General features: G+C 42.7%; 2 protein-coding genes across 2 annotated transcripts in view; one reads left to right on the top strand and one right to left on the bottom strand.

Moving 5' to 3' along the window:
- Positions 1 to 2172, bottom strand: part of LOC142194526 (collectrin-like) — a gene marked incomplete at its 5' end in the record, with an annotated part of 50331 nt that extends 48159 nt beyond the window's left edge. Inside the window, one exon of the mRNA XM_075263696.1 lies at positions 2140 to 2172. Coding sequence (XP_075119797.1) covers positions 2140 to 2172 — 33 coding nt within the window. The remainder of the gene's footprint in view (positions 1 to 2139) is intronic.
- A 3136-nt stretch (positions 2173 to 5308) lies between these two features.
- On the top strand, positions 5309 to 25470 carry ZRSR2 (zinc finger CCCH-type, RNA binding motif and serine/arginine rich 2). Its single transcript, XM_075263675.1, has 12 exons — positions 5309 to 5382; positions 7862 to 7941; positions 8815 to 8884; positions 10807 to 10912; positions 11629 to 11712; positions 15984 to 16022; positions 16481 to 16593; positions 17210 to 17423; positions 17632 to 17687; positions 17891 to 18000; positions 19907 to 20421; positions 23676 to 25470. Exons 1-11 carry the CDS (start codon positions 5339 to 5341, stop codon positions 20407 to 20409), a joined length of 1419 nt encoding a protein of 472 aa, XP_075119776.1. The 5' UTR covers positions 5309 to 5338; the 3' UTR covers positions 20410 to 20421; positions 23676 to 25470.
- The last annotated feature ends 620 nt before the right edge of the window (positions 25471 to 26090 follow it).

Here is a 26090-nt window from a genome sequence, read left to right on the forward strand (position 1 = left end):
ACACTTGGAATGGACAAAATTTGACACGTGGGTGGTGGCTTCTCAAAAAAAGGGGGTGGCTTAAATTTGCCACGATGTATCAAAAATGAGCCAGCCTTGCCATATTTATTATGCCTTGTACACCAGGCATGAAAGGTTATGGCTTATTAAAATCTGCGTCATCTTTGCCACTTTCCAGTGACCCCACCAAATTTATCATCATTTACTCCAGAAATATGGTGAAAACGATAGAGCTAGCGTACGTTTTTCCTGAGGTGCGCAACCTGATGGGGGATGCACCTCATATAACAGAAGGCGTGCGTCTCTTCATAAATGAGGTGCACTCTCTGCCGGCTCTGGGGCTACGAAGACTGGCATTACTCACGCCAGTATTCATAAAGGGGGAATAAACTTTCAATGGACAGTCTAAAAATATGCAAGATTTATCATCCAGCATCAGTCACTGTGATAAATCTGATGTATTTTCAGACTGTCTGTCTAAATTTTCACTAACTATTAGTAAATCTGGGCCTGGGAATTTCTTGCCATATAAGAAGTCTGTCATACATAACTATTGAAAAAAATATCTCCTGCGCCAAACACTGATTGACTAAAATGTAATGTCCACTCTTTTTTTAAGAGGTTCTTCAGCAGCTGCAACATGTTATACTGTTGTCAGGGCATTACATATCAGTCAATACGCAGTGAACAGAAAGCTCAGAAAGCGCCATTTATTCAGACTAAAACTGGGAGCAAACGTCTGTACAAGCGTTCATTCCCCTGATCTCTCGGCCGCCCTTGTATACACAGCCCTGATAAGCCAACGCAGCCATAAACGCACACCCACAGCACAACGATAGCCATTCATCCTCACCCATGTATCATGCATTGGCCCATATAAAGGGCAGTGCAAAGAAATGCCCTGTGTAAAGGGGCTGTAAGGTAACTCTATAAAAAGAGGTTCTACAGCAGCTGAATTGTCTATTACCAGGAACTACATATCTTTTCTATGAATTTTTAGGCCGGGCCCCACGCATTACAGAAAATAAGCGCTGCGGACACGCTGCGATTTCCAAACCTGTCACGGTTTTGGAAATCACAGTATGTTCATTACACCTACGGAAATGCCAGCGGTTTCCCGACATATATTGGAAGCAGAAAGCGATGCGGGGAAAAACTGCCGCCTTAAATGCTATTAGGAGTCATCTCTGATCTCAGTGGTCTGTATGAGGCTGGAGCCCCACATAGCGTAAACGCTATGGCTGCAATGGCAATGTCATGGAAAAAATGCACCTTTTTACAGTTCCTATTAAATCCCATCCTCACATTGCGGGAAAATATGCGCAGCGGATACGCTGCGATTTCCAAAACTGTTGTGGTTTTGGAAATTGCATCATGGCAGTTATACCTATGGAAACGACTGTAGTTCTCCTATAGGTATAATGGAAGCAGAAAGTCCGCAGAGGAAAACTTTATGTACCTTCTCTGAAAAGTGCTGCGGAAAAAAACATGATGCGTTGATGCCGCGATTTTTCAGACAGCGCTTTTTTTGCTGCGGCCCGCTACATGAGGCCTTAGCTTAAATGATACAGATCTTTTTGCAATAATCTTACAGGACGACATTGTCCATAGGTGTGAAAATACGGAAAAAAAATCCCAGTCATAACCAAACTATATAAACCAAATTTGTCTGTTTATTGACCATTTTATATTGGCTTCAAGCAAAATATTAAATTTCCCCATATTTTTCTATATATTAAAGCCCATAGACGTGGCAGTTTATAAAAAGACCCCATATATTGAATCTGCTTTTTAAGGTTTCCTATAAATGTGCGCCAGCGCCCTCTTTACATCCAATCTACATACAATATAATATTATTACATTTCTAGGCCTTCTCTATAAAAAAAACATGGTGTAAAGAAAAACCAGATCCGTTGTCCTTAGCAACCAATTGGCTTACAGCTCTTATTTTTCAAAAGGCTTCTGAAAAATGAGAGCTGGAATCTGATTGGTTGTTATGGTCAATTGCTCCACTTTGCTTTTTGCACCAGTTTTGATAAATCTCCATTAAATACAACAGAGATAGTATCTGTTCTAGATAAGACTGTAGTGAATACGTCTCTGTTTTCTGCACTATACGATGAATTATTGTCATGTACCTGGTCTGCAGAGTTCTGATACAGCAAGGCCGAACAAAGGGAGAATCAGGACTAGAGTTTTCCTCAGCATCCTCGTAGAATGAAAATCCCCCAGAAATAAGAACTGCGGCTCGCTGAAAAGCTGTCTTAAAAACTTTGCCTGGGAAAAAGGCTTAATTATTAATCTCCTCTCCTGCAGCCAAATGATCTGTACAGGCCGTGTTCTCCGGCCATTTGTCATCCATTATTAGACAGTAATTAGACAAATTATTTGCATTTCGTTACCACTGCCCAGCCCGCTCTTATCCGCCAATAGTCATTAATACTAAAAATGACGCCAAAAGTAAAGTCAATTCTCTGAATATGAAAAAGAATATATAAGATTAGATTCCTACGATTATTGGGGGGGGGGGGGGGTTGTACGCTGGACCTTGGATATAGCATGGCTGGTCAAAGAAACTGTGCGGTGTTGACTCTGTTCTTTTTTTTTTTTTTTTTTTACGATAGATAGATAGATAGATAGATAGATAGGAGATAGATAGGAGAGAGATAGATAGATAGATAGATGATAGATAGATAGGAGATAGATAGATAGATAGATAGATAGATAGGAGATAGATAGATAGATAGATAGATAGATAGATAGATAGATAGATAGATAGATAGATAGGAGAGAGAGATAGATGATAGATAGATAGATAGATAGATGAGAGATAGATAGATAGATAGATAGGAGAGAGAGATAGATAGATGATAGATAGATAGATAGGAAATGATGATAGATAGATAGATAGATAGATAGATAGATAGATGATAGATAGATAGATAGATAGATAGATAGATAGATAGAAAAAATGAAGGATGCAATACAAATTGATGAAAAAAAGCACTAACAAATCTGGGACCTTTCTCAAGATTTATTAGTGGACAGAAACATAGCACATATGAAATAAAGTCACCTTTTGCTTTTTTTCATCTATTTGGAGTGTCTCCAGAAACGCTAACACTTTTATAGCTGTAGACCACCAGACAGTCATAAAACCTATCATTGTCACCCTCCAAAGATGCAGATATACAAAACCCTTTCACTGCCCTAGACCACCAGGGATTTACACTTCACTGTACTACACATGGATATTGTTTAAGGCTAAGGCCACAGCAAAAAAAGTGTGGTGGGAAGGACCACGGCAGCAACACATCGTGATTTTTCCCGCAGCACTTTTCTGCTTTCATTATACCTATAGGGGAAACCACTGGCGTTTCTGTAGGTATAATTGACATGCTGCGATTTCCAAAACGTAAGCAGTTTTTCCGCAATGTGTGGATGACATTTGCTAGATTCCCATCCACTTTACAGGGACAGTAAAACGCTGCGTTTTTTTCCACGGCAATTACACCACATGGGGCCCAGGCCTAAAACTATTTGCCTGGATGATGCGTGGCCCTGTAAGTCTGCCTGCTGTACAGTTATTTATTAGGTTTCTGAAGGTTAATATTTATTCGATCGGATTCTGTATTGTCCAGCTTAAAGGGAACTGTCCCACTTGCTAGCTACAAAGTCTCAAGCTATATTCACATGACAGTCCGGTTTTTTGAATGGAAGTCACACGGGTACATTAAATTCAGTGTGAGTGAATAGGGGTTATTCATAGGACTGTTACTTTGACAGTCTGTTGTAACGAACTGTCAAAATATAGGTCATGTCCTATTTTTGTCCGTTTTCATGGACCTCTCCATACACTCGAATGTATGTGGGATACATGAAAATGGCTGCCCCTCAGGCACAAGATGGCTATGAAAAATATATGTATTGCTGTATATAGCGGAAATACATTCAGCCAGCTTGGTGCTAAAAAGGTCATTCACACATAACAGTGTCGGCTCATCCTGTGTCCTATTCACATACCGGTTAAATAACAGCCAGACAATATGCTGAGCATAATATAACTCATAGGTGATAAATTAACAGCGGAGAGACCAGCGCTTACATAATACCCGCTGGGAATAAAAATTAACCACATGAAAACTGCATCAGGAAAATAAGAGAATGAGGCTTTAGAAAATACGCAGGCACGCTTTTTATAGTATACAGCCAATGGAACCCTTGAAAGAATTGGAGAAAGCAAAACCTGCCAAGCCCATCACTGGCTGCCGACAATATGGAACCAAACTTATTGCTACCGTATATATGTAGAACATAAATATAGCAGCTTCCGGTGCTCAGAGGCTGGTGGAAAAGCTGATCTGTGCGGATTCCAGGTGTTGGACCCCCACAGATCACACACTACATCATTATGGAAAATCCATTAAACAAAAGTGTATCACATTCTCTCTGCATTGTGAATGTCAATTCTGTGCAGCTTCAATAGTGATACAGATTTCAAAAGGAAATGAATTCGACACAGATCTTGGTGCGAAATGTGTGTGAGACCCTGCATGAAAATGAAGTAGTGTGAACATGTCCCAAGAGCGGATTCACAAACGACATTTGTAGGAAGATCTTCCACAAAATCCTAATGGCAAGTGTGAAATCAGCGAGCACTGAAACAGCGGAAATCTGCAGAACATTTGTCTATGAATCTGCCTGAAAATGATTTTGTAGAGGATTTGTCCATAGTGTGAATGTAAATTCAACCCTAATGAAAGCAGATCTGTCTATCTATGATCTATCTATCTATCTCCTATCTATCTATGATCTATCTATCTATCTCCTATCCATCCTATCTATCTATCTATCTATCTATCTATCTATCTATCTATCTATCTATCAATCAATCAATCTATCTCCTATCTATCATCTATCTATATCCTATCTATCTCCTATCTATCTATCTATTTATCAATCTATCTATCTATCTATCTATCTATCTATCTATCTCCTATCTATCTATCTATCTATCTATCTATCTATCTCCTATCTATCTATCTATCTATCTATCTATCTATCTATCTATCTATCTATCTATCTATCTATCTATCTATCTATCTATCTATCTATCTATCTATCTATCTATCTATCGCCCGTCACTTGTCACACTAGACTGCAGGCAGATAACAGATCGCTCATCCATTCTATCTGCAATTAGCCTTTATACGCGCATCACGTGACTGTACTTAACGCGGCAGCGCTCACGCCGGCTTCAGAGCATGCGTATTAGCAGCTACCAATGTACTATTTCGGCTTCCGTACTAAAGCTGTTGACTCGCGACTGAAGTAAAGATGGCGGCCTCCGTGCAAGGAAATGCTGAAGCTGTGCGATTAAAGTAAGAATTTCCGTTCTTTCTGAAGGGTGGACCCTTGTACACCTCTGGTTACACATATTCCCGCATGTACCTCGGCTGTCCTCACTGTACTTGGCTTTCATCTTAGAGACTGCGCTAATAAATATTACAGCTAGTAACTGAGTGGTCTGGATGGTAATAGTGGTGTGGGGATAAGGGTCATGTGACCTGCTTATGTACAGGTAGCCCATGACTGGCACAATACAGCTAATCCTACATGAGGATTTAAAGGGAATGTCCACTTAAAAGGATTACATGGGCAATGACATTTTGGGCAGTGTACTGATTTATATACACATGCTGACTAATCTGTGTTCTGACACCTGTCATGCAGATTCCTAGACTGCAGAGGGCTGCGGGCGGCCGGCGTTTCCTACTGCTTGTACATGGTGTAGAGCAGAGTCGGTGACTTGCCCCATAATCTTCCACCCCTGCAGCACCCTGCAAATCCATGAATCAAAGTGACGGTATTTGGGGTGTCGGTAGTCAGTGCACAATATACTCACTGCCCGGTATGAGCACAACAATGTAATTGGCCACATACATGGCCTCTTTTATATTAATTTTGGAAATGTCCGGTTTATATGACAGTAAGGGATTTGTCTAGCTATAGTAAAGGGTTATTCTAACTAGAAGAATGAATACGATATTTACTGGAAGGTGATAAATGCTCTACCCGCTGAGACCCCACTATATGTCTGAGTGGTGAACCCTGTACCTCCCAGCAGCAGCAATGCGGCTAAGGGGATTTTGGACAGCTCAACCCGATGCCATCTCTGTAGCCATCAGTCTCATAAACATTGAATGGAACGGTAGACTCCATGCTTGACTGCGGCGCCTTCCAAACTCCTCCTAGTTATGGTAACTGCACTAGCTTTGATCTAGCTATCTAGAGGAGAAGTGATACATGCTCTGATATGTCAGCAGCGTCTACACACTCTGCATCTAAAAATGAAAGTAGAAGAATTGTGGGTGTAGGGGGGGCTACAGAGGTAGTAGAGTTGTTTGTGCAGGAAAGAAAACAAGGGGCAGCAGTGTATGTGGAGGGGAAAACATGGCAGAAGCACAGAGGTGGATATGGAGAACATAGAGAGGCGTGTGTGTGTGTGTGAAGGAAGAAAGAGCAGAACAGTATAATAGAGGCCAAACATAGCTTTTTAATTTTTTATTTTAAAGCAGCCCTATTTGTCAAGCGGTAATGGGAGTCCCAAACGAAAGTGTCGCCCAAAAGGGGTTCCTGCTTTCAAAACCTTTTTGAACCTCTGATATACACTAAAAATGTATTTACTAGTTTTATATATTGGAATACAGTTCTATAATTACCCAGAAGAGGGCAGTCACACACTGTGATCCCATTAAAGGGAACCTGTCACATTGATTTGGGGCACTAAACCTCCCACAGTTTCTTATAGAGGAGAGTGGGGTTTAGTATTATTTAGTAACCGCCCTGTTTTAAAGCCATCCATGCCTGCATTTAAAGAAACTTATCTAGAGATGTCTCCGACAACTCTCATCAGACTCATCGATGGTGCTCCTGGTAGGCAGATTGAGTATAAAGCTTTTTTTTTTTTTTTTTTTTTATTGTGGGCTCGGATGGCTTTATAACAGGCTGATTTGGGGGACTAAACCCCTCTTCCATAGGGAACTATGGGGGGGGGGGGTTAGTGTCCCAAAACACCCTGATCCATTCCCTTTAAGTAAAATGGGCAAAATGTAAAAAAAAACCAGGGGAATAGATACTGTATGTGTAAGCTCTGTTGTGATGTTGCTGCTCACAAGGATGATGTGGCAAGTTACATGAGTGCCTTTAAAGGGGTTTTCTGGGACATCAGTATCAGTTCGGTGGGGGTCTAATTCTAGGTACCCCCATTAATTAGCTGTTTAAATAGGCAATGAGGCTCCACTTCACAGGCTTATTTGCAGCTCAGTTCCCGTCACATGAAGGATGTTAAGCTGCAATACCAAGGACAACCTATATACAATGTACAGAGCGGTGTTTGAATAGGCAATGAGGCTCCACTTCACAGGCTTATTTGCAGCTCAGTTCCCTTCACATGAAGGATGTTAAGCTGCAATACCAAGGACAACCTGTATACAATGTACAGAGCGGTGTTTAATAGGTAATGAAAAGACTCTCTTCAAACAATGAATTGTTGGGGTGTTGGACCCCCACTCATCTGGTATTGGTGATCTATTCTAAGGATAAGTCTTTTATACTTTAGTCCCAGAAAGCCCCTTTAACCAGTCCCATTACAGTGGTGGGAGTGTTAGCCCTGTGTGTTGAGTAGTATTGAGGTGAGGTCACTAAAGTTAATTTTTGTTTCTGCAAAAAACAATTTACCTCTGAAATTCCAATACCTCTTATAGATATCCATGTATGTCTCTATACCTAGAGATAAAATATATATTTTCTACTTATGGCTGCACGTTGTTTAATGTTCTATCATTACTTCTCTTCCAGTCACAAGCAGGCCCGATCTCTGTTAAAGAAAGAAAGACGGAAAAAGAAGAGACAAGCGCTAGCAAAGCTAAGAGAAACAGGTGAATCTATTGGTTCATGTATTTATAAGATGACCCTCCGGTTCCCAATAAGATAAAACTTACTCCATGATGATGCTTAGTTGACATACCCGGTGCCCTCCTTTTTAATCTCTGTTGTGCGGTTCCTCTAGTTCCCTGTCCCCTCTTCATTTCTGTAAAATGGCCACCAGCTTCTCTGTATACCCTGTGCTTTGGTCGTCCGAAACATTTCCCCATATTCTTAAATAAAGCAGCTCAAAGTAGAGAATAGTGTCCCAGCCCTACGCACAGTGTATATAGAGTAGTCCCAGCAGCCAGTGGCCATTTTCCAGAAATGAAGAGGGGACTGAGACTTTAAGGAACCACCCCAGAAAGGTTGGAATTAAGGCACCAGATGTTGTAGCCACATACAGTATGTGTATCTTTTAGAGTAATGCCACTGGGTCAGAAACTGCATCAAATCCTGAAGACTAAACCAGCAGTGACTTGAGAATAAGAGAAGTATCTGTTTGTCTGTCATAGATTCCCATCCTTTATCATCCACACCTTGTATTGGCTTCAGAACCGCATAGAAAATGTGGACTCGTGTCCAGTTTCAGACTCGCAGTCGTATTCTTGCCACAACATGGCGGCCTCACTTGGTTCTACTGAACTGAGCACAGATGACCTTAGAGCCCTATAGTGATGTAACTGCGGAGGTGGCGGCTGAAACTTCTCTCAAGCTTGAACCCTATATCCTATAGAATGCTGAAAGAGGCCATAAATATCTTCTCTTCAACTTATTCAGATACAAGTATATTGTACGAGAGGAGTCTAAAAAATGAATGAAAAACTAACCTGTGCATTTCTGTTTAGTACAAGGAAAATAAATGCATGTATGTGCTGTTTTGATAGAAGGAGAAAAGGAACAAGGCAGTGCTGAGGATGAAGACGAGGATGATGGTTTACAGGAGGAAATTGAAAGGTAACAAAATAATCTCCTGCTGTTTCTTTGCTGAACTTTTGTGTATTTCTAAAACCTTGCTGGATAAAACCTACAAGATGTATATGGGGGAATTTACTAAACTGGTCATGTCATTTTTTTAGCACAAAAGTGTTGTATGTTTGGAGCACGGCCATTTACACAAAAAAAATGTTCCATTTTGTCCACTTTTCAACCTGCTCACCACTTTTGAGAAAAGCGATTGAAACAGGCCCTGACAATGACACCTCGGCCTAACAGATTTATTGTAACTCTCTCATGAAAACTGGTGTGACATATACCTGACTGACATGGATTTCAGCTATGGTACATGGGATTTCCTGGGTGCATGAGAGTTATTAAAAAGCTGGAGCCTCTTAATTCTGGTGCCTCTGTTGCCAGCGCTGGTCCTAATAAACTCCCCCATTCACTGTGTATCTATTGCTGGGCCTGAGCAGCCAGTGAAGGTTGCAGGCAAAACTGATACACAGAGCATTTGTTTTGCCTTAAAGGGATTGTCTAGGAAATACAGTTCTGGGCCAGGAGGGCGGGAAAGGTGGAAGGTCCTCGATGCCTGTGACTGGTGAGGCCAATCAGTGGTCACAGGAAAGGACCCGGACATTACTAGTAACATAGATGCAGCAAGGAATTCTGCCAGACCAAGTTCCCGGGCATGGCTGGACCAGACTACACTGGAGCGCCAGGGACAGGTGAGTGTGTTTTGTTTCACCTTCCCAGCCTGCTGGCACAGAACTGTAATATCTGGACAACCCCTTTAAGTAATTTTCTTATGTGAAGACCATGCTATGTTTTTTTTCTTTTTTTTCATTCCTCATGGTACAATGTACATTTAAGCTGGGTTCACACAAGTTTTTTGGTCCGGATTTTGACGCGGATTCAGCTCAAAAAACTGCCTCCCTTTCACTTCAATGGGAGCCGGTTATTTCCTTTTTCCACAAGCGTTTTTTTTCCCTCTTGTGGAAAAAAGAAGTGACATGCCCTTTCTTCAGGCAGATTTTGCAGCTGATTCAGCCACGAACGTGTGCCTCACGACACTCCCTCCCGACTAGGCTCAGTCCGGAGCGGAATGCCACGACTGGCTGCCAGTGCACTGGATTCTGAGGTGGCCTCCACCTCAAAATCTGGTCCAAAAGACCCACGTGTGAACCCGGCTTTAGGGTACATCCACACAGCAAACTCTCAGCAGTTAGTCCAAGCTTACATCTGCATTTATTACCTGCAAAATCTGCACTGCATGAGCCCCATGTGAACGTACATCTGTAATATGTACCAATTTTCTGCCACTGATTTTGATGCAATTATGCAGAAAAAGCTGCATGCCTGCATGACTATCTTGATGCAGAATTCCTCCTGCGCATTACCATGGAAGAAATCTTTGCTGAAAATCTACAGTGTAAATGTAAGCCCCCGCCCCCGCTGCAGGTCAGTCTCCACTGTAGAGTTTCTCCCACAACATGTGAATGAGATTTGGTTCTATCTCATTCATTCTGCTGATACTTTTGAAAAACTACAAATTTTCCTACTGCGAATCTGGGTGAGAATTCTGCAGCTTATTGGCCACATGTGGGACCTACCCTAAAGACTAAGGTTCGGTTCACACGGCTATCATTACAGTCCGTTGCTCTCATTCGCAATGGGATGAGAGCAATAGACTTAAATGGTGATAGAATGACTGCTTAAGTCCATTGCTCTCATCCTATGACAGACCAGATCCACAGACTGTAATGACAGATCTAGCCCTAGGTGTATGCATAATAAGATGGTAAATTCAGTTTGGGGGCTTGTATAACTTATATATCTCATAGAAGTAATATTAAGCAAATACTCTCACTTTTTAACAGAAAGTAAGGGCCTTTAAGGGTTATGTGTACCTTTAGGTAAACATTTTGCCATTATATATGTAGGCAGAGGCTACATGAAGAATGGCTGGCTCGGGAACAGGAAGCTCAGGAAGAATTTAAGATTAAAATGGAAAAAGAAGAAGCGGCTCGGAAACGTGAAGAAGAAGAGGTAGAGTATATAAGGGAACTGCGGCCATAGGAGGCATGCATTACAGAGTAATCTGTCATGTGTGTAATATATATATATATATATATATATATATATATATATATATACACATCCGTATAATGTGTAAGATATTGTCAGGTCTCCTATTTATACAATCAGATTTATTTCTGTCACTGATTTAGATTAGGAACTCTTAACTTCTAGTAATAATGAAATATGTCACTGTGTAATTTACACTGTAGTCCTTCAGTGTCGTAAGCAAAGGGTTATATGATTGGAAGAAGATTTTTTTTTTAAGTAAAAAGTATAGTAAATTCGACTGGACTCTATCATATAACCCTATATATCTCAGAGCTCAGCTTCTCTCCTCGATCATATAACCCTATATATCACAGAGCTCAGCTTCTCTCCTCGATCATATAACCCTATATATCACAGAGCTCAGCTTCTCTCCTCTATCATATAACCCTATATATCACAGAGCTCAGCTTCTCTCCTCTATCATATAACCCTATATATCTCAGAGCTCAGCTTCTCTCCTCTATCATATAACCCTATATATCTCAGAGCTCAGCTTCTCTCCTCTATCATATAACCCTATATATTGTGAATCATATGTTTTTGGCATGTTTCCATCTTGATGTAACATATAAGTGAATTTTGTGTTTCCTGTTTTTTTTGTTTTTTTTTTTTGTTTTTTTTTATTCTCCCCACAGAGAAAGATGATAGAAGAATGGAGACAGCGGGAAATGGTGGAGAAAACAGAAGATCCAGAGCAGCTGAAGAAGAAGGAAAGAGAGGTGATTCCCGCCATAGGAGGATAGAACCGCTCATATCCTGTTTCAGCTGTAGTTATTTGGGGTACCTAAATCTTGTACCTAAGGTGGTTTCACACTGTGATATTTTTTGTTTCTAAAAAGAAAATGCTAAGTCTTTTAAGTCCAAAAAAAGAAGTGGATTCAGAAGGAACGGGAAATATAAAGGATAAACTTCTTCCTGTTGGAGCCACTTCTGCCTTTAACTCAAAAAACAGCTTAAAAACTACGTTTAATTTATTTTCCAAAAAAGCACTGGATGTGAAACCATTCTTAAGAAGGGATTGATCAGGAAATCTGCATAGATGTATCAGCTGGAATACTCCTTGATGTGGCTGTGTATTACACTGGTGCCCATTCATGTGAATAGTGTACTATGTGTATGTGAGCCGCTCTGGGTGATAACAGCAGATGCCTGGGGTTAGAGTAGCATCATTTTTTTTTTTTTTATAACTGGTCTGTAGCAGTGCAGATATCTGTGTCACTCTAAGGGCTCGTTCACATCTGCGGCCCGGTCTCCGTACTTAGGTTTCCGTTTCCTGCCTAAAACACAGGCAGGATACGGAAACCTGCAGGAGACTTTCTCACCCATTCATTTGAATGGGTGAGAAAGCTGTCCGGCCGTGCGTGGCGGTGAGCGTTTTGCGCTCTCCGCCGCGAAACCGGGTTTTATAATCCGGACACAGAGTCGGACATGCAGTACTCTGTGTCCGGATAAAAAAATCCGGTTTCGCGGCAGAGAGCGCAAAACGCTCACCGCCGCGCACGGCCGGACCCGGTCTGTGGTTTCCGTCTTCTGGCATGCAGAAGACGGAAACCACAGAACAGAGACCCCAGACGCAGGTGTGAACCCAGCGTAACCAGTTTTAAAGAAAATGGATGGGCAAGCAGACTGAGGCTCTGTTCACATCTGTGTTCGGGTTTCCATTTGGAGAGTCCACTTGGGGACCCCTAAACGGAAACCTATACGCCTTAAAAATCGGTTACCTCAGGAAACCACATGGATCCCATAGACTATAATAGGGTCTGTGTGGTTTCCGCACAAATCATGTGGAGAGAAAGGTGCTGCTTGCAGTGGCGCATGTTTTGTGCAGAAACCACATGGACCCCATTATAGCCTATGGGGACTGCAGGTTTCCCAGTTAAACGCTTCTTAATGCGTATAGGTTTCCATTTGGGAGGACTCTCCAAACGGAAACCAAAACACAGATGTGAATAGGGCCCAAAAAGCACATGCACTTTGCCACGTTTTATGGTAAAGCTTACGCATCCATTAAACCTATCTGGTTTTCTAATATTCTTTTATTGAATCTGATGTTTTTAAATAAATATTTGTGATAAAAAAAGTGATGTCACCTACTACAAAATACTTGTGCACATTGTATCAGTATGTAGTTACTATATTGTATGTCAGCTATCAGCCTGCCCATAGGATTGTTGGGAGTCTAACCGCTGAGACACCCACCAGTCCTGAGAACTTCTGTGTGTTAGTCCTGTTCTGAATGTAACACTGGACGCCAGAATGGATTCCCACACTCCTTTCATTTCACTGAGCGTGCCATTGAAATCCTGTTTCTCCAAAAATAAGACCCTATCTTATTTTTGGAGAAACATGGTAACTGCTGTATTTTTGCTATTTCCGGCACATTTGTTGAAATGGTGATAAAGTTTTGTTTAGAAATTCTGTCTGCGATATGTAAACCTATGACCCTAAGTATAATGTAGACGCTGATCTTTTGTGGCTCATTGGTGACGTTCTAGTGGTTTATACAGTGACTTTCACTCTGCTAGAATATGAATGGCAGTGGTCTGACCTGGGGGGCCTTTACTGATCCTGAGAATGAAGGGTCCACAGCGCTGCTTTACCTCTGCATCTCCTTCATAGCTGTCCCTTCACATGTCACTGTGCTCAAAGCAGTCACATGGGACAAGCTGCAGTTTATTGCATGACCAGGAAAGTTTCCGTGCAGGCGAAACCTAGAACTGTGCAGCACTATGACCCTTTGTTCTTTGGGTCACTAAGAGTCCTAAAGGTCAGACCCCATTTATAGCGTCTCTTTATAAAGCCCCCATGATGTTATTGTATGTCCTCCTGCCAGCCAGTCATGCTCATAGGCTGTAAGTTTTCACAGTGTCTGTTTCCTTAACTTTTGTTTCCATGTTGAAAGCTGCCAGCTAATCCCTGCCAGACTCCTTACATCAAGATGTATCTTTTCAGTTCCAGCTTATTTTTCATACGTAACCCAGTACTGAATACTTAACCCTGTTCTTTCTAGAGCTCTCTTATTAATGCTGGTAGTTCTTTCACTAAAAGGACATGTAACTCCAGGTACACACTGGTATTAGTGGTTCTGTTTTTCTAGTCTGTCTGATCTGAAGAATGGAAAAACGGATTGGTTCTATGAAGGACACAGAGTCCGAGAGACCTTCGGGTGTGTGTTGGATGTCCGGCCTTTTTAACTGTTGCTGGATGAAAACGTCAGACTTGCAGAACTTTTTCGACTAGCGATTTCTGAGAGATCTCCGCTGGGGACTCCAAACAGCACAGATATGAATATAGCTTAAATTTAAAAGGAGTTTCCTAGGTTAGACCTATAGATGACCTGATAGGTCATCAATATCAAATTGGCAGGACTCTGACATCTGCCACCGCTCTCGAGTAGCTGTTCCCTGCAGCTGCCAGAACATTGCTCTAAACTTCTGACCACTAGGTGTCTCCCTTTATTCTATCATTATGTCCATTGCCTGTTTTCATATATACACAAAGGATGTGTGAAGGGGATGGTGGGGTGTTGGAACGAAGGCGTTTTGCTTTCATAGTAACCAGCACTGCTCTTTTCTTCAGTATCAGCACAGTTTTGCCTCTAAAGATGATAGGGGATAAGTGTCAGATCATTGGGGTTCTCACCATTGGGACCTCTAGTGATCAGGGAAATGGGACTGAATGTTCCCCAGTATGCAGCATACAAACAAAGCACTGGAGCGATTGCATAGCCTTCACTGCGTGTCAGGCTGCCAGGCGGCAATCTCCCACTGGTCAGACACTTACCTATAATGTGGATAGGGGGATAATTCTCATTATTATTATTATTATTATTATTATTATTAATAATATGTTTTTATAGTACCAACATATGCCGCAGTGCTGTACAATCTGTAGGGTTCAAGTACAGACAAAAAGATACATTACAAAGAAATAGTCACTTCACACAATGGGACTGAGGGCCCTGCTCACAAGAGCTTACAATCTATCAGGCAGAGAGGGTGACACAAGTGGTAGCAGGGGCGGCATCGGAGGTAACATTGCTTATACAGTGGTCAGACCGTTTTGTAATAGAGGTTACTGTCATTACATAATCATAAAGCGGTATGAGCCATCACCAGTCGTGTCCTTTACCATGCAGATGGTGCCGGGATATATAAAGTTAGCCTGAAACTGCATCATATCCTGTGGGGTAATGTGGGAGCAGGAACAGAGGAGGGTTTATTTTAGGGATTCTAATTACAGGAGGGTTTACATTAGGCCTGTCTGAAAATATATGTCTTTAGTTGGCATTTGAAGTTGTAGAAATTGGGATCTTTGGTGAATAAACCCCTTTAACCCTTCCCCCCCCCCCCCATTCAAAGGCAGCTACAGTATGCTGGCTCTATGTTAAGCCACAACTATCCTGTGTGTCCTAGACGTGCAGGGCACCTTTTACTCTTACTGTTACTATTGTCTATAGCAGTGGTTCTTAATCGGGGTTCGATCGAACCCTAGGCCATACGCGCGGTTCATTTTGTGTACCAGTAAAAAAAACATATACCTATGTATTGAATTTGGAAATAAATCCTATTTGATTTATCACTAAAGAAGGGTTCGGTGAATGTGCATATGAAACTGGTGGGTTCGGTACCTCAAACAAGGTTAAGAACCACTGGTCTATAGCATCTCGTGTGTAGAGACTGTGACATAATGCAGCAAATCTATGCGCACCCTGTAACACCCATAGAAAAGAATGAGAAGACAAAGTGTGCACTAGTGAGTTACTGCGGCCTGTGTTCATTACTGTGAATGTGCGGTAGGCTTGGACGTGTGCAAACAGCTATGGCCTATCTAGAGGTCACTACTTACTTCTCTTTTTCCTTGTTTAATGGTAGAATAGTGAGATTTACTTTTTATTAAGTACAATTTAATGTTAGAGTTTCTTAACCCCAAAAGCAGATGGTGTTTCTCATGGAGGTTTTTACTAGTCCTGTGTTTGCACCATTTCTAGGAAGCTGTGCAGAAGTTGCTGGATGAAGCAGAGAGCCAGGTAAGCCCAGCATTGTCTGTAAGGTATGGCGAGTCTGGAGAGCTAGTATCCTGCACATTACATCTGCCCACATGTAGCCGCTCTCGTATTACTAGCCTTTGTTTGCATAGCATGGGGTGGGGGTCTGTATTGTTTTATGTGTACAGTTCATACACTGTAATACACATCACATTACTGAGGGTCTGTACATTGGCTCCAATCAGTTTTAGCTTCAGTAAAGCGGCCATAGACTTGGGTAGGTGGGTGGGATTAGAGAATTTGAGACCACCTTGGATGGGATGAGAGAGCTTGTCTGTTCACTATGTAGTGTTTAATTGTAACCCCTTCTCCCAACAATTGTAACTTTAATATAAGCATGTAATGTGTACAGCCATTTAACCAGGATAACAGCTTATGTCTTGAAATGTTTAAGAAATGTTTGGATTCTGTATTGGCGGTTAATGTATTGTTTATTACAGCTAGAAAATGGCATATGGCATAATCCAGAGGCACCAGAAGGATATGGCACAGAAAAGGACCGCGCCAACTGCCCTTTCTATCTTAAAACTGGAGCATGTAGGTTTGGTGAGAGGTAAGCATGAAGTTGTGGGTTTATTATTGTTGCTGAAATGAAAATCCACGGGGCATCACAAGATCAGGTTCCTGCATTGGGATTTCTCCTGTGATCACCATATTGCTTAGAAAAGAAAAAAAATCCAGAAAAAAAAAAAAGACCCCTTTTCACGTTTGTAAATGAATCTGTGTTTGGTGTAATAATAATGAATAATACATACATATTTATATAATAGATAGATACAGTTATATATTAGTTATGTGCTCCTTTCTGGAGCGCTGACTACTTTTTTTTTTGCTCCTCCAGGAAGTCAAAGTCACAGTGCAGGTCTGTTGTTGTTACTCTTATAGACTTGCCTCTAATAGAATTGAATTGAGAGTCTGACCTCCTGTTCATATAGGAAATGTGAGCACCGGATAAGTAGAGAACAGCTCAGTGCTCCAAAGAGGAGCACATATCTTCACACTACATCTGTAAGCTGGCCTGTTCATTATATATATATATATATATATATATATATATATATATATATATATATATATCCTATTTGTAGACTGGTAAGCAGTGCAGGTATATGAGTGTGTGTATTCTTGATAAATCATAGTAAATGTTCCCTCTTTCTCCTGTTCCATAGGTGTTCTCGCAAGCATTGCTACCCTTCTTCCAGCCAGACGCTCCTTGTTCGTGGAATGTTTGTTACGTTTGGTATGGAGCAGTGTAGACGAGACGATTACGACACAGACGCCAGCCTAGAATATGGAGACGAGGAAATCTATCAGCAGTTTTCTGAATTCTACGATGATGTTGTGCCGGAGTTTAAGAATGTGGGCAAGGTCATTCAATTCAAGGTATTAACGTTATTTAGAATCCACCACTGATTTGAGCCAGGAATCTAAAAATAAAATAGCTAGAGGAAAAAAATTTGCTCCTGACTCCCACGGAAATCAGAGAGTCAGGAGGTGGCTTTTGAGGCAGATTCAACCTGCAAAAATCTCTGTGTGAATTTACCCTAATAAGACGCTTTGTTACATGTGTTCTTTTTTCATCTTTTACTAGGTTAGCTGTAACTTTGAACCGCACTTAAGAGGAAACGTCTATGTCCAGTACCAATCGTAAGTGTGTCACTTCAAATAAACCTCTCCTCCTGTGTGTATCTGTGGGGAGTGGTCTCTGTGCATGCGCTTACTATAGAGTAATAATGCTGAGAACTTCTACCAAACACAACTAGAAGTGGAAAAGATGAGACTGTGACATGACAAGGATTGCTAGAAATACTTTATATCTACAGGTCTGTATGTGCTGTTTTCTATTCTAGGGAAGAAGATTGTTTGCAGGCCCTTTCACAGTTCAATGGCCGCTGGTATGCAGGCCGCCAGCTTCAGTGTGAATTGTCGCCAGTCACCAAATGGAAATCTGCCATATGTGGTAAGAAGTTACTGAGCGTCATTAAAGGGGTTGGCCACTTTCAGACTGATATTGAAAAACAAATGTACAATAAAAAGATATACAATTTTCCAATATACTTTCTGTATCAATTCCTCACAGTTTTCTAGATTTCGGCTTGCTGTCATTCATTCTGTTACTTCTAGTGGAAAAAAAATGACCATGGTCATGTGATTTACAGCCCATGGTCATGTGATTTACGGTCCATGGTCATGTGATGAGGACACAGGTACACAGCTGATTACCAGGCAGATGTCTGATTATTGTGCTGTGACTGTAACGAGCGGCACCTGTGTACTCATCACATGACCATGGACTGTAAATCACATGACCATGGACTGTAAATCACATGTCCATGGACTGTAAATCACATGACCATGGACTGTAAATCACATGACCATGGACTGTAAATCACATGACCATGGACTGTAAATCACATGACCATGGTCAGAGTTTTATCCTCTAGAACAGGGGTAGGGAACCTTCGGCTCTCCAGCTGCTGTGAAACTACAACTCCCAGCATGCTCCATTCACTTCCATGGGAGTTCCAAGCAGAGCAAGTATGCATGCTGGGAGTTGTAGTTTTGCAACATCTGGAGAGCCGTACGTTCCCTACCCCTGCTCTAGAAGTAACAGAATGAATGACAGCAAGCCGAAACCTACAAAACCATGAAGAATTGATACAGAAAGTATATTGGAAAATTGTATTTCTTTTTATTGTAGATTTGTTTGTCAATATTGGTCTGAAAGTGGCCAACCCCTTTAAAGTACTGTGATGTGCTGTGATGTGCTGCATCTCTCTGTTACCTTTCTTCATTTTATCATAAATGGTTCAAAATTATTCATGAAGTGCACCAGTATGTGAACCAAATAAGGGTGGTAAGTGAGCCAGCCAAGAGAGCGTACAGAAGAGCTTAAAGACGACCCTTCATGTCTTCTGGCATGGACTGTACTATATGACAGAGGGGCAGGCCTTACATTACAGCCAAGTGTCATCCCTTGACAGTACAAAGTTATGGAACCGCTGATGCTGAACTGCAAGGCCCACCTCTCTGACAGTGTATGGATATTGGTGCCAAAACTAACAGCACCAATTTATTTATTTTTTTCTTTTAAATGTAGATTGTGAGCCCCATATAGGGATCACAATGTACATTTTTTTTTTTCTCATTTAAGTATGTCTTTGTAGAATGGGAGGAAATCCACACAAACACGGGGAGAACATACAAATTCCTTGCAGATGTTTTTCCTGGCAGGATTCGAACCCAGGACTCCAGAGTTGAAAGGCTGCAGTGCTAACCAGTGCCCCCTTAATGGCACTGATTTCTCTGACACAGGGGCGCATACTGGGAAAGCTGACAGTGCATTGAATTTGATCACGTTTCTAGAGTTATATAACACTACTGGTGCCAGAGGACATGAAAGGGCCCCTTTAACATAACTAGGAAGATGCATCAAATATATCATAATTGTGAGCCAATGTGCTAAAACTAGAGCAGACATATAGAAGTTGTCACATTTGCTGTTTAAATGTAGGATAATAGTAAATAAATAAATCTGCCTTAATAATAGGGGTTCCTACTATAGATCATGTTAACTGTTCGGAGGTAATCTGGCAATCTATACATAGCCCAGAGCTGTATATAGTAGAACCACATGTTTGTTGACCTGCAAAAAAAAAAAAAAAAAAAAAAAGACCTCATAGAATTTTTTTTTTAAATTAAAGTTTTGTTAGCTTTAGAATATTATGACGAGACATCAAAAAATTGTGTGCTCTTGAAGAGTAAAATGTCTGGTCCTGAAGAAGTTAGTCCAAGTTTGAAAACCAAATTCCACCTGATACCACCGCCATTGTACATTGTGATCCGTGGTGTTTTTCTCTCCATAGGATTATTTGAAAGGCAAAAATGCCCCCGTGGCAAACATTGCAATTTCCTGCACGTCTTCAGGAATCCAAATAATGAATTCTGGGAGGCCAACAGAGACTTAAATATGTCACCTGATAGGGCGAACCCAAGTGAGAGGCGGGATCGGTCAAACCGATATGAAGATCATGGGACATCCAGGAGATACCACAGCCCCAGCCCAGACTCCAGAAGAAATGGAGATTCTAGCAGGAGAAAAAAGAGTCGCAAAAGCAAGAAGAAACATCGCTCACGCAAGTCGAGAAGCCGGAGTAGGTCACGTAGCCGGGGCAGGAAGAAGCGCAAGCGTAAGAACCGCAGCCGTAGCTCATCCAGATCTAGATCCAGGAGTAGAAGAAGCAAAAGTTCTTCACGGTCGAAGAGTCGAAGTAGGAAGAGCAGAAGTCGATCTAGATCCAGAAGCCGTGGCAGGAAACGGTCGAGGAGCAGAGAGCGAAGCCCGCAGAGTCCCAGTGTGCACAAGTAGACGTCTGTCCAGGTGTGTGACGTATGTACAGCTTATCTGAAAAAGTCTCTTTGGACTAAAATTATATTTAGTTATATTCAGTCCTATAAAGGGGCTAGCCATAGAAAGTAAAGCTGCACTGGTGCTGGGGCTAGTAATGACAAAACAAATGCAGCCATGCTCTCCCCTCTGAACTCCTCACAGCAGGGCAATGGCTCCCGTTTTCCTTGGTGGTCGCTGGCGCTGCAGGATGACTCTGGACAGTCATAGGCCAATAGTGATTAGTTGATCCTGGATTTGGTGATTTTCATCTTGCAGTGTCGGCACAATGGCTGCGTTTGTTTGATATGACTGTCCCTGCCACCAGGGAGGTTTTACTTTTTCTAGATGGTCCCTTTAAAGGGGAGTCTATCACTTCCCCCAAGCATATTCCTCTTACACCACCGCATTATAGAACACATTACCGTGATAAGCATTACGCCTTTATGTATGTCACTTTGGTAGCTTTGGAGGAAACAACTTTGAGATCTTATGCCAATGAGGCAGTTGGTGCACTGAGGGCGGGCCTTTAGCTCTCAGGGCCTTTAGTTCTGGTGTCACATGGACACTTGGCACCTCCTACTTGTGCTTCCCCTGCAGTCAGAGCTGATCGTCCCACTGTTATGACATCACACTTCCTACTTGAGTGGCAAGAGCAGCTGGAGGGGAGCACCCTTCCCACTGATCAATGTCTGACCCCCAAATGGTCTGATATTGATTACCTATCGTAAGAATAGGTCTGCTGTATCCTATCCCCTTAAGATCCTTTTAGGTGGCCATACTTAGATGACCATCTAATGTCTATGGGGTTGTCCTACCTCTCCCCTGTCAGCAGATATAGAAGGATCTGGCATGTTGGCGTTGCCTTACTTTTCTTTTGTCTCCAGAAGATAATCCAATATAAGAAGTGTCTAGCAGTGTACTCTCCTTCCCGTGTATGTGTATGCAGCGATTGGGTGTAATATCAGTCAGACACACGCATCACCATCAGTCCCATAGAGATTTGCAGTGCTCATGTGTGACCAGTGATCTAGTCAGACAGGGGACAGAGACCTCCAGTTCTGGTGATTGATGGGGGGTCCTAGCAATGAGACCACAAGTAACCAGATATGTGTCACCTAGGCTATGGATGAGCGATAAGCTGTCATTATGGGACACCCCCTTAAGTGTAAGTCCTATTTACTGCATTTGGCCTAGGAGTTTTTCCTTATCTCAGCTCATATTCATGGAGAATGTTCTCTTCCGCTTTCTATTTGCGGCTTCTTTCACATCAGTAATCCCCGGGTTGGCTTTCTTCCCAGCTTCACACATAGGATGGTGGGGGGAGATTAACAGAGGTCACAATGCGCTCACTGTAGATAAGGAAACTCTGAAATCTTCTATTTAACCAGTCACTTTATGACTTAAAAGCGGAGTTACAGGCTTTATACTGTACGTCGGACCCCAGGGGGCAGAAATCCCGACAACAAACGCCAACGGATCTGCTTCTCTAAGAGCTTAGTCATAAAGGATTACACAGAACGGCTGCTCCACATCAGACACAGCGGCCCGGCCTCCTCTTATGTCAGGGCTCCGTACATGTATGCAGAGTCGCTCATACAGGCCACCATATTGTTCACTCATTGAAATCCTCATCCTTTGTTTCTGTCCTATTCCATGCAGGGAGGTAATAGATCCATAAACACAACTGTCTGTATAGGACAAGATGGATGTCACCGCTGCAGCTCTAAAGTCAGAAACTTCATGGAGTAGGAAAAGCCTTTGAAATGATAGATAAAAAAAAAAAATCCCATTATTGGAGGGATGTAACTATAGAAAATGTATACTGCTAAAACTGCAGCAGGAAGGTGCCCCATGTGACCTGCTTATATACGGCTGCCCCATGTGACCTGCTTGTATACGGCTGCCCCATGTGACCTGCTTATATACGGCTGCTCCATGTGACCTGCTTATAGATGGCTACCCCATGTGACCTGCTTATATACGGCTGCTCCATGTGACCTGCTTATATACGGCTGCTCCATGTGACCTGCTTATATACGGCCGCCCCATGTGACCTGCTTATATGCGGCCGCCCCATGTGACCTGCTTATATGCGGCCGCCCCAAGTGACCTGCTTATATGCGGCCGCCCCATGTGACCTGCTTATATGCGGCCGCCCCATGTGACCTGCTTATATGCGGCCGCCCCATGTGACCTGCTTATATGCGGCCGCCCCATGTGACCTGCTTATATGCGGCCGCCCCATGTGACCTGCTTATATGCGGCCGCCCCATGTGACCTGCTTATATGCGGCCGCCCCATGTGACCTGCTTATATGCGGCCGCCCCATGTGACCTGCTTATATGCGGCCGCCCCATGTGACCTGCTTATATGCGGCCGCCCCATGTGACCTGCTTATATGCGGCCGCCCCATGTGACCTGCTTATATACGGCTGCCCCATTTGTGTGATTTCTCATTCATATTTTCCATCATATAATGCAAGATGGCACCACATTACACTTGTGTGGGGGAAGGGAAGTTAGAACTACACAGAGATTTTGGCCACGACTCAATGTTAGCGAATGGAGACACTTTGTGACCCCTAGTGTGCTGCAGTTGAGCAATGATCAATCAGAAATCACTTGTTCGGCACACTAAGGGTCACAATGTGGTGTCAGTCACTAACATTAGCCAAGGAGTCGCTGTGTGGCCCTGGCCTTATCCTAAATAACAATGTCGCTGTCTGATATTGTAAGGGCTCGTTCACACTAGGCAAGAGGGGGCGGATTTTGGTGCTGAATCCTCCTCAAAATCCACCCTCTCACAATAAAGTTCTATGCCGACCACTAGCGTCCTTTTTTCCGTGAGTGGTTTGTTCCTGCTAGTGGAAAAAAGAAGCGAGCTGCCCTTTCTTCAGGCAGATTCTGCGGATGATTCAGCCTCCGCCTCGCGGCAGCACCCTCCGGACTAAGCCTATTTATTTGGGCCTACTCCGGAGCAGGAAGCCAAGACTGTCGGAAGCTGCCACAGTCGTATTTTGGTCCTATTCTGACGCGGCTTCCTGTGTCAAAATCGGGACCAAAATACGCCATCCCATGCCCCATGTGAATGGGGCCTAACTGTGTTCTAGATACTTTAAAATATACTGTTTGTTTTTTTGTTTTGTTTTTCCCCCTTCTATCACAGGATTTATATTGAATGTTTCACTGTGACCTTCTGTCTGTCGCCTATACAGATGTAAATCCATCTACTGTGTGTTTTACAGGTCCATCATGGTGAGATCGATTGCTGGCGTCTTCCTGTCCGGTGTCAGTCTATGGATACAGTGTATCCTCATTTCAGGAGAATGACTGTGACCTCTCCCCCTTCCTCCTGGTTTTGATAGTAGTATTGCAGCGACTTCTGTGTTTCATCTCAGATCTTTTATTATAAAGAAGCCAGACTTCTTAAAGGGATTGTGCAGAACTTCCAAAACATGGCTGCTTTCTTCTTCTCAGGAAATGATAGCATGCATGTTGGTCACATGGCAATGCCACACTTTCATCCCATTAAAAGGAATGGGACTGGGTTGCAGCATGACCATGTGACCAACGGACATGATGTCACTTCCTTAGAAGAAGAAAGCAGCCATATTTTCAAAGTCCTGCGCAATTCCTTTAAAGACCTATTCATACTGTGACTTGTGCCACTCTAGGGGTGCATAATGACATATGTTGATCGAAGGCAAAAAAAAAAATAAAAATGCTGCTTTATAACAAAGTGGCCAAAACGCCATCGGAAGAATTACTGTCTGTGCATACATTTGACTTACGTTGGGAGCTTTTCTGGTGTATATGCCAAATGTATACTCTAAACACAGTGTAAATGCACTCCAATAACTTCAGGCCACGTTTATTAAGGCCGGCGCCCCACGTGGCGTAAACACCGCAATTTGCCTGCAGTGGAAACACTGTGAAAAAAATTGCAATGTTTTACAATTAGAGCAAAGTGGATGAGATTCTAGTGAATCCTATGCCCACTTAGGGGGGCGTTCAAACTTGCACCCAGGTCTGCCCTGTGTCATTCCGCCGGGTTTCCATCCTCAGCCCCAGCGAAACTGGACAGGGGACGGATACCCGGCGGTCAGTTTTAAAACCCCCCTCAAAAAATGGTTTCCCCGCGGAGAGGCCGCAAGCGGACACCGGTGATTTGCTTTTAAAACCCATTCAAATGAATTGTTTTAAAATTGACCGCTGGGTAACCGTCCCCTGTCCAGTTTCCCCGGGGCTGAGGACAGAAACCCAGCAGAATGACACACTGTTGACATGTGCATAAGGGTAAACTCCTCCTTTGCGGTAAAAACCACATTGCGGACACGCGGCGATATCCAAAACCAGTGCAGTTTTGAAAATCGCATCATGTCTGTTACACCTACAGAAATGCCGGCGGTTTCCACATAGGTATAATTGAAACAGAAAGTCTGCAGAGGAAAACTCTGCGAACTTTCTGTCTAAAGCACTGCGGGAAGAACTGGGATGCGTTGCCAGCACAGGTTTTCCCACAGCGTTTTTTTTGCTGTGCGACACCATGTGGGGCCTTAGACTAAAGGGGGTTTTCTAGGACTTGCTAATTGATGACCTATCATGTGACCAATGAATGTCACACCACCTGGCCAGTGAAGTACAGCTGCTACTAGCCATCAGCTGACCCACGGGGCTCCAGGTCCCATGGATCTTTAATTGATGACATGTCTCAAAGTCCTGGAACTCCCTTTAAGTCTGTCGAATGCTTAGGCAACATAAACAAAGTCCCTGCAAACACAAGATGCGCCAAAATAACCCCAGCGGTGCACTTTGTGATACATTTGGTGCACCTTGTTTGGCGTTAGATACCTCCCTCTTCTCAAGCTGACGTATGTCAGACCATTACTTTGTGTCATATAACTGACTAGTGAGGCACAACGCAGAAGTAAATGTGTCAGTCCTGATCTGTACCAAAGGTGTGACTTGAGTTCTGCTGCAAGGACCTTAGTAAAGGTTTGGTCTACATGTTCATGAGAAGCCATTATCCTTCTTTTTTTATTTGAGTGTAAATATTTTTAAATAAAAATGATAAATATTTGATATCGAGCAGAAATGTTTTGTTTTTCAGTCCCGTTTCACTTCGGCGTTTGGGTTTCTGTTCAGGAAGTCTGCTTGGGGACCCCCCCCCCCCCCCCAACAGAAACCTATATGCATTAAAAAGCAGTTAACTAAGAAACCACACAGATCCCATAGACTATAATGGGGTCCATGTGGTTTCCGCACGAAACATGCGGAGATAGAAGTACTATTTGCAGCGCTTTTCTCTCCACATCTTTCAGGCAGAAAGGGGAACGGAATCCCTGAAAGGAGTTCCAGTGCTGGTGTGAACGCAGCATAAGAATACCTTGGGTTCATGAAGTATCTCAATCAGTAGATATGGGGTAATATCTAGGACCTGTTCCCCTGCTATAGTTGCTTAGGCATCACGTGTCTGCTGTATATGCTGCAGTGCCTTAGAGGCAGGGTGGGGGACATAGGACATATCACTCGGAGATACATGGAATGGACACTTATAGGGCTCTTTATATGGACGGAAGACATAAAATCAAGTGAGCTAGTATTTTGTGAAGTGGATTCAGTGTGAATGAGGAAATCCTGTGGTCCGAGGTATGGTCATC

The sequence above is a fragment of the Leptodactylus fuscus genome, chromosome 2, assembly GCF_031893055.1.
Source record: "Leptodactylus fuscus isolate aLepFus1 chromosome 2, aLepFus1.hap2, whole genome shotgun sequence".
Lineage (NCBI taxonomy): Eukaryota > Metazoa > Chordata > Amphibia > Anura > Leptodactylidae > Leptodactylus > Leptodactylus fuscus.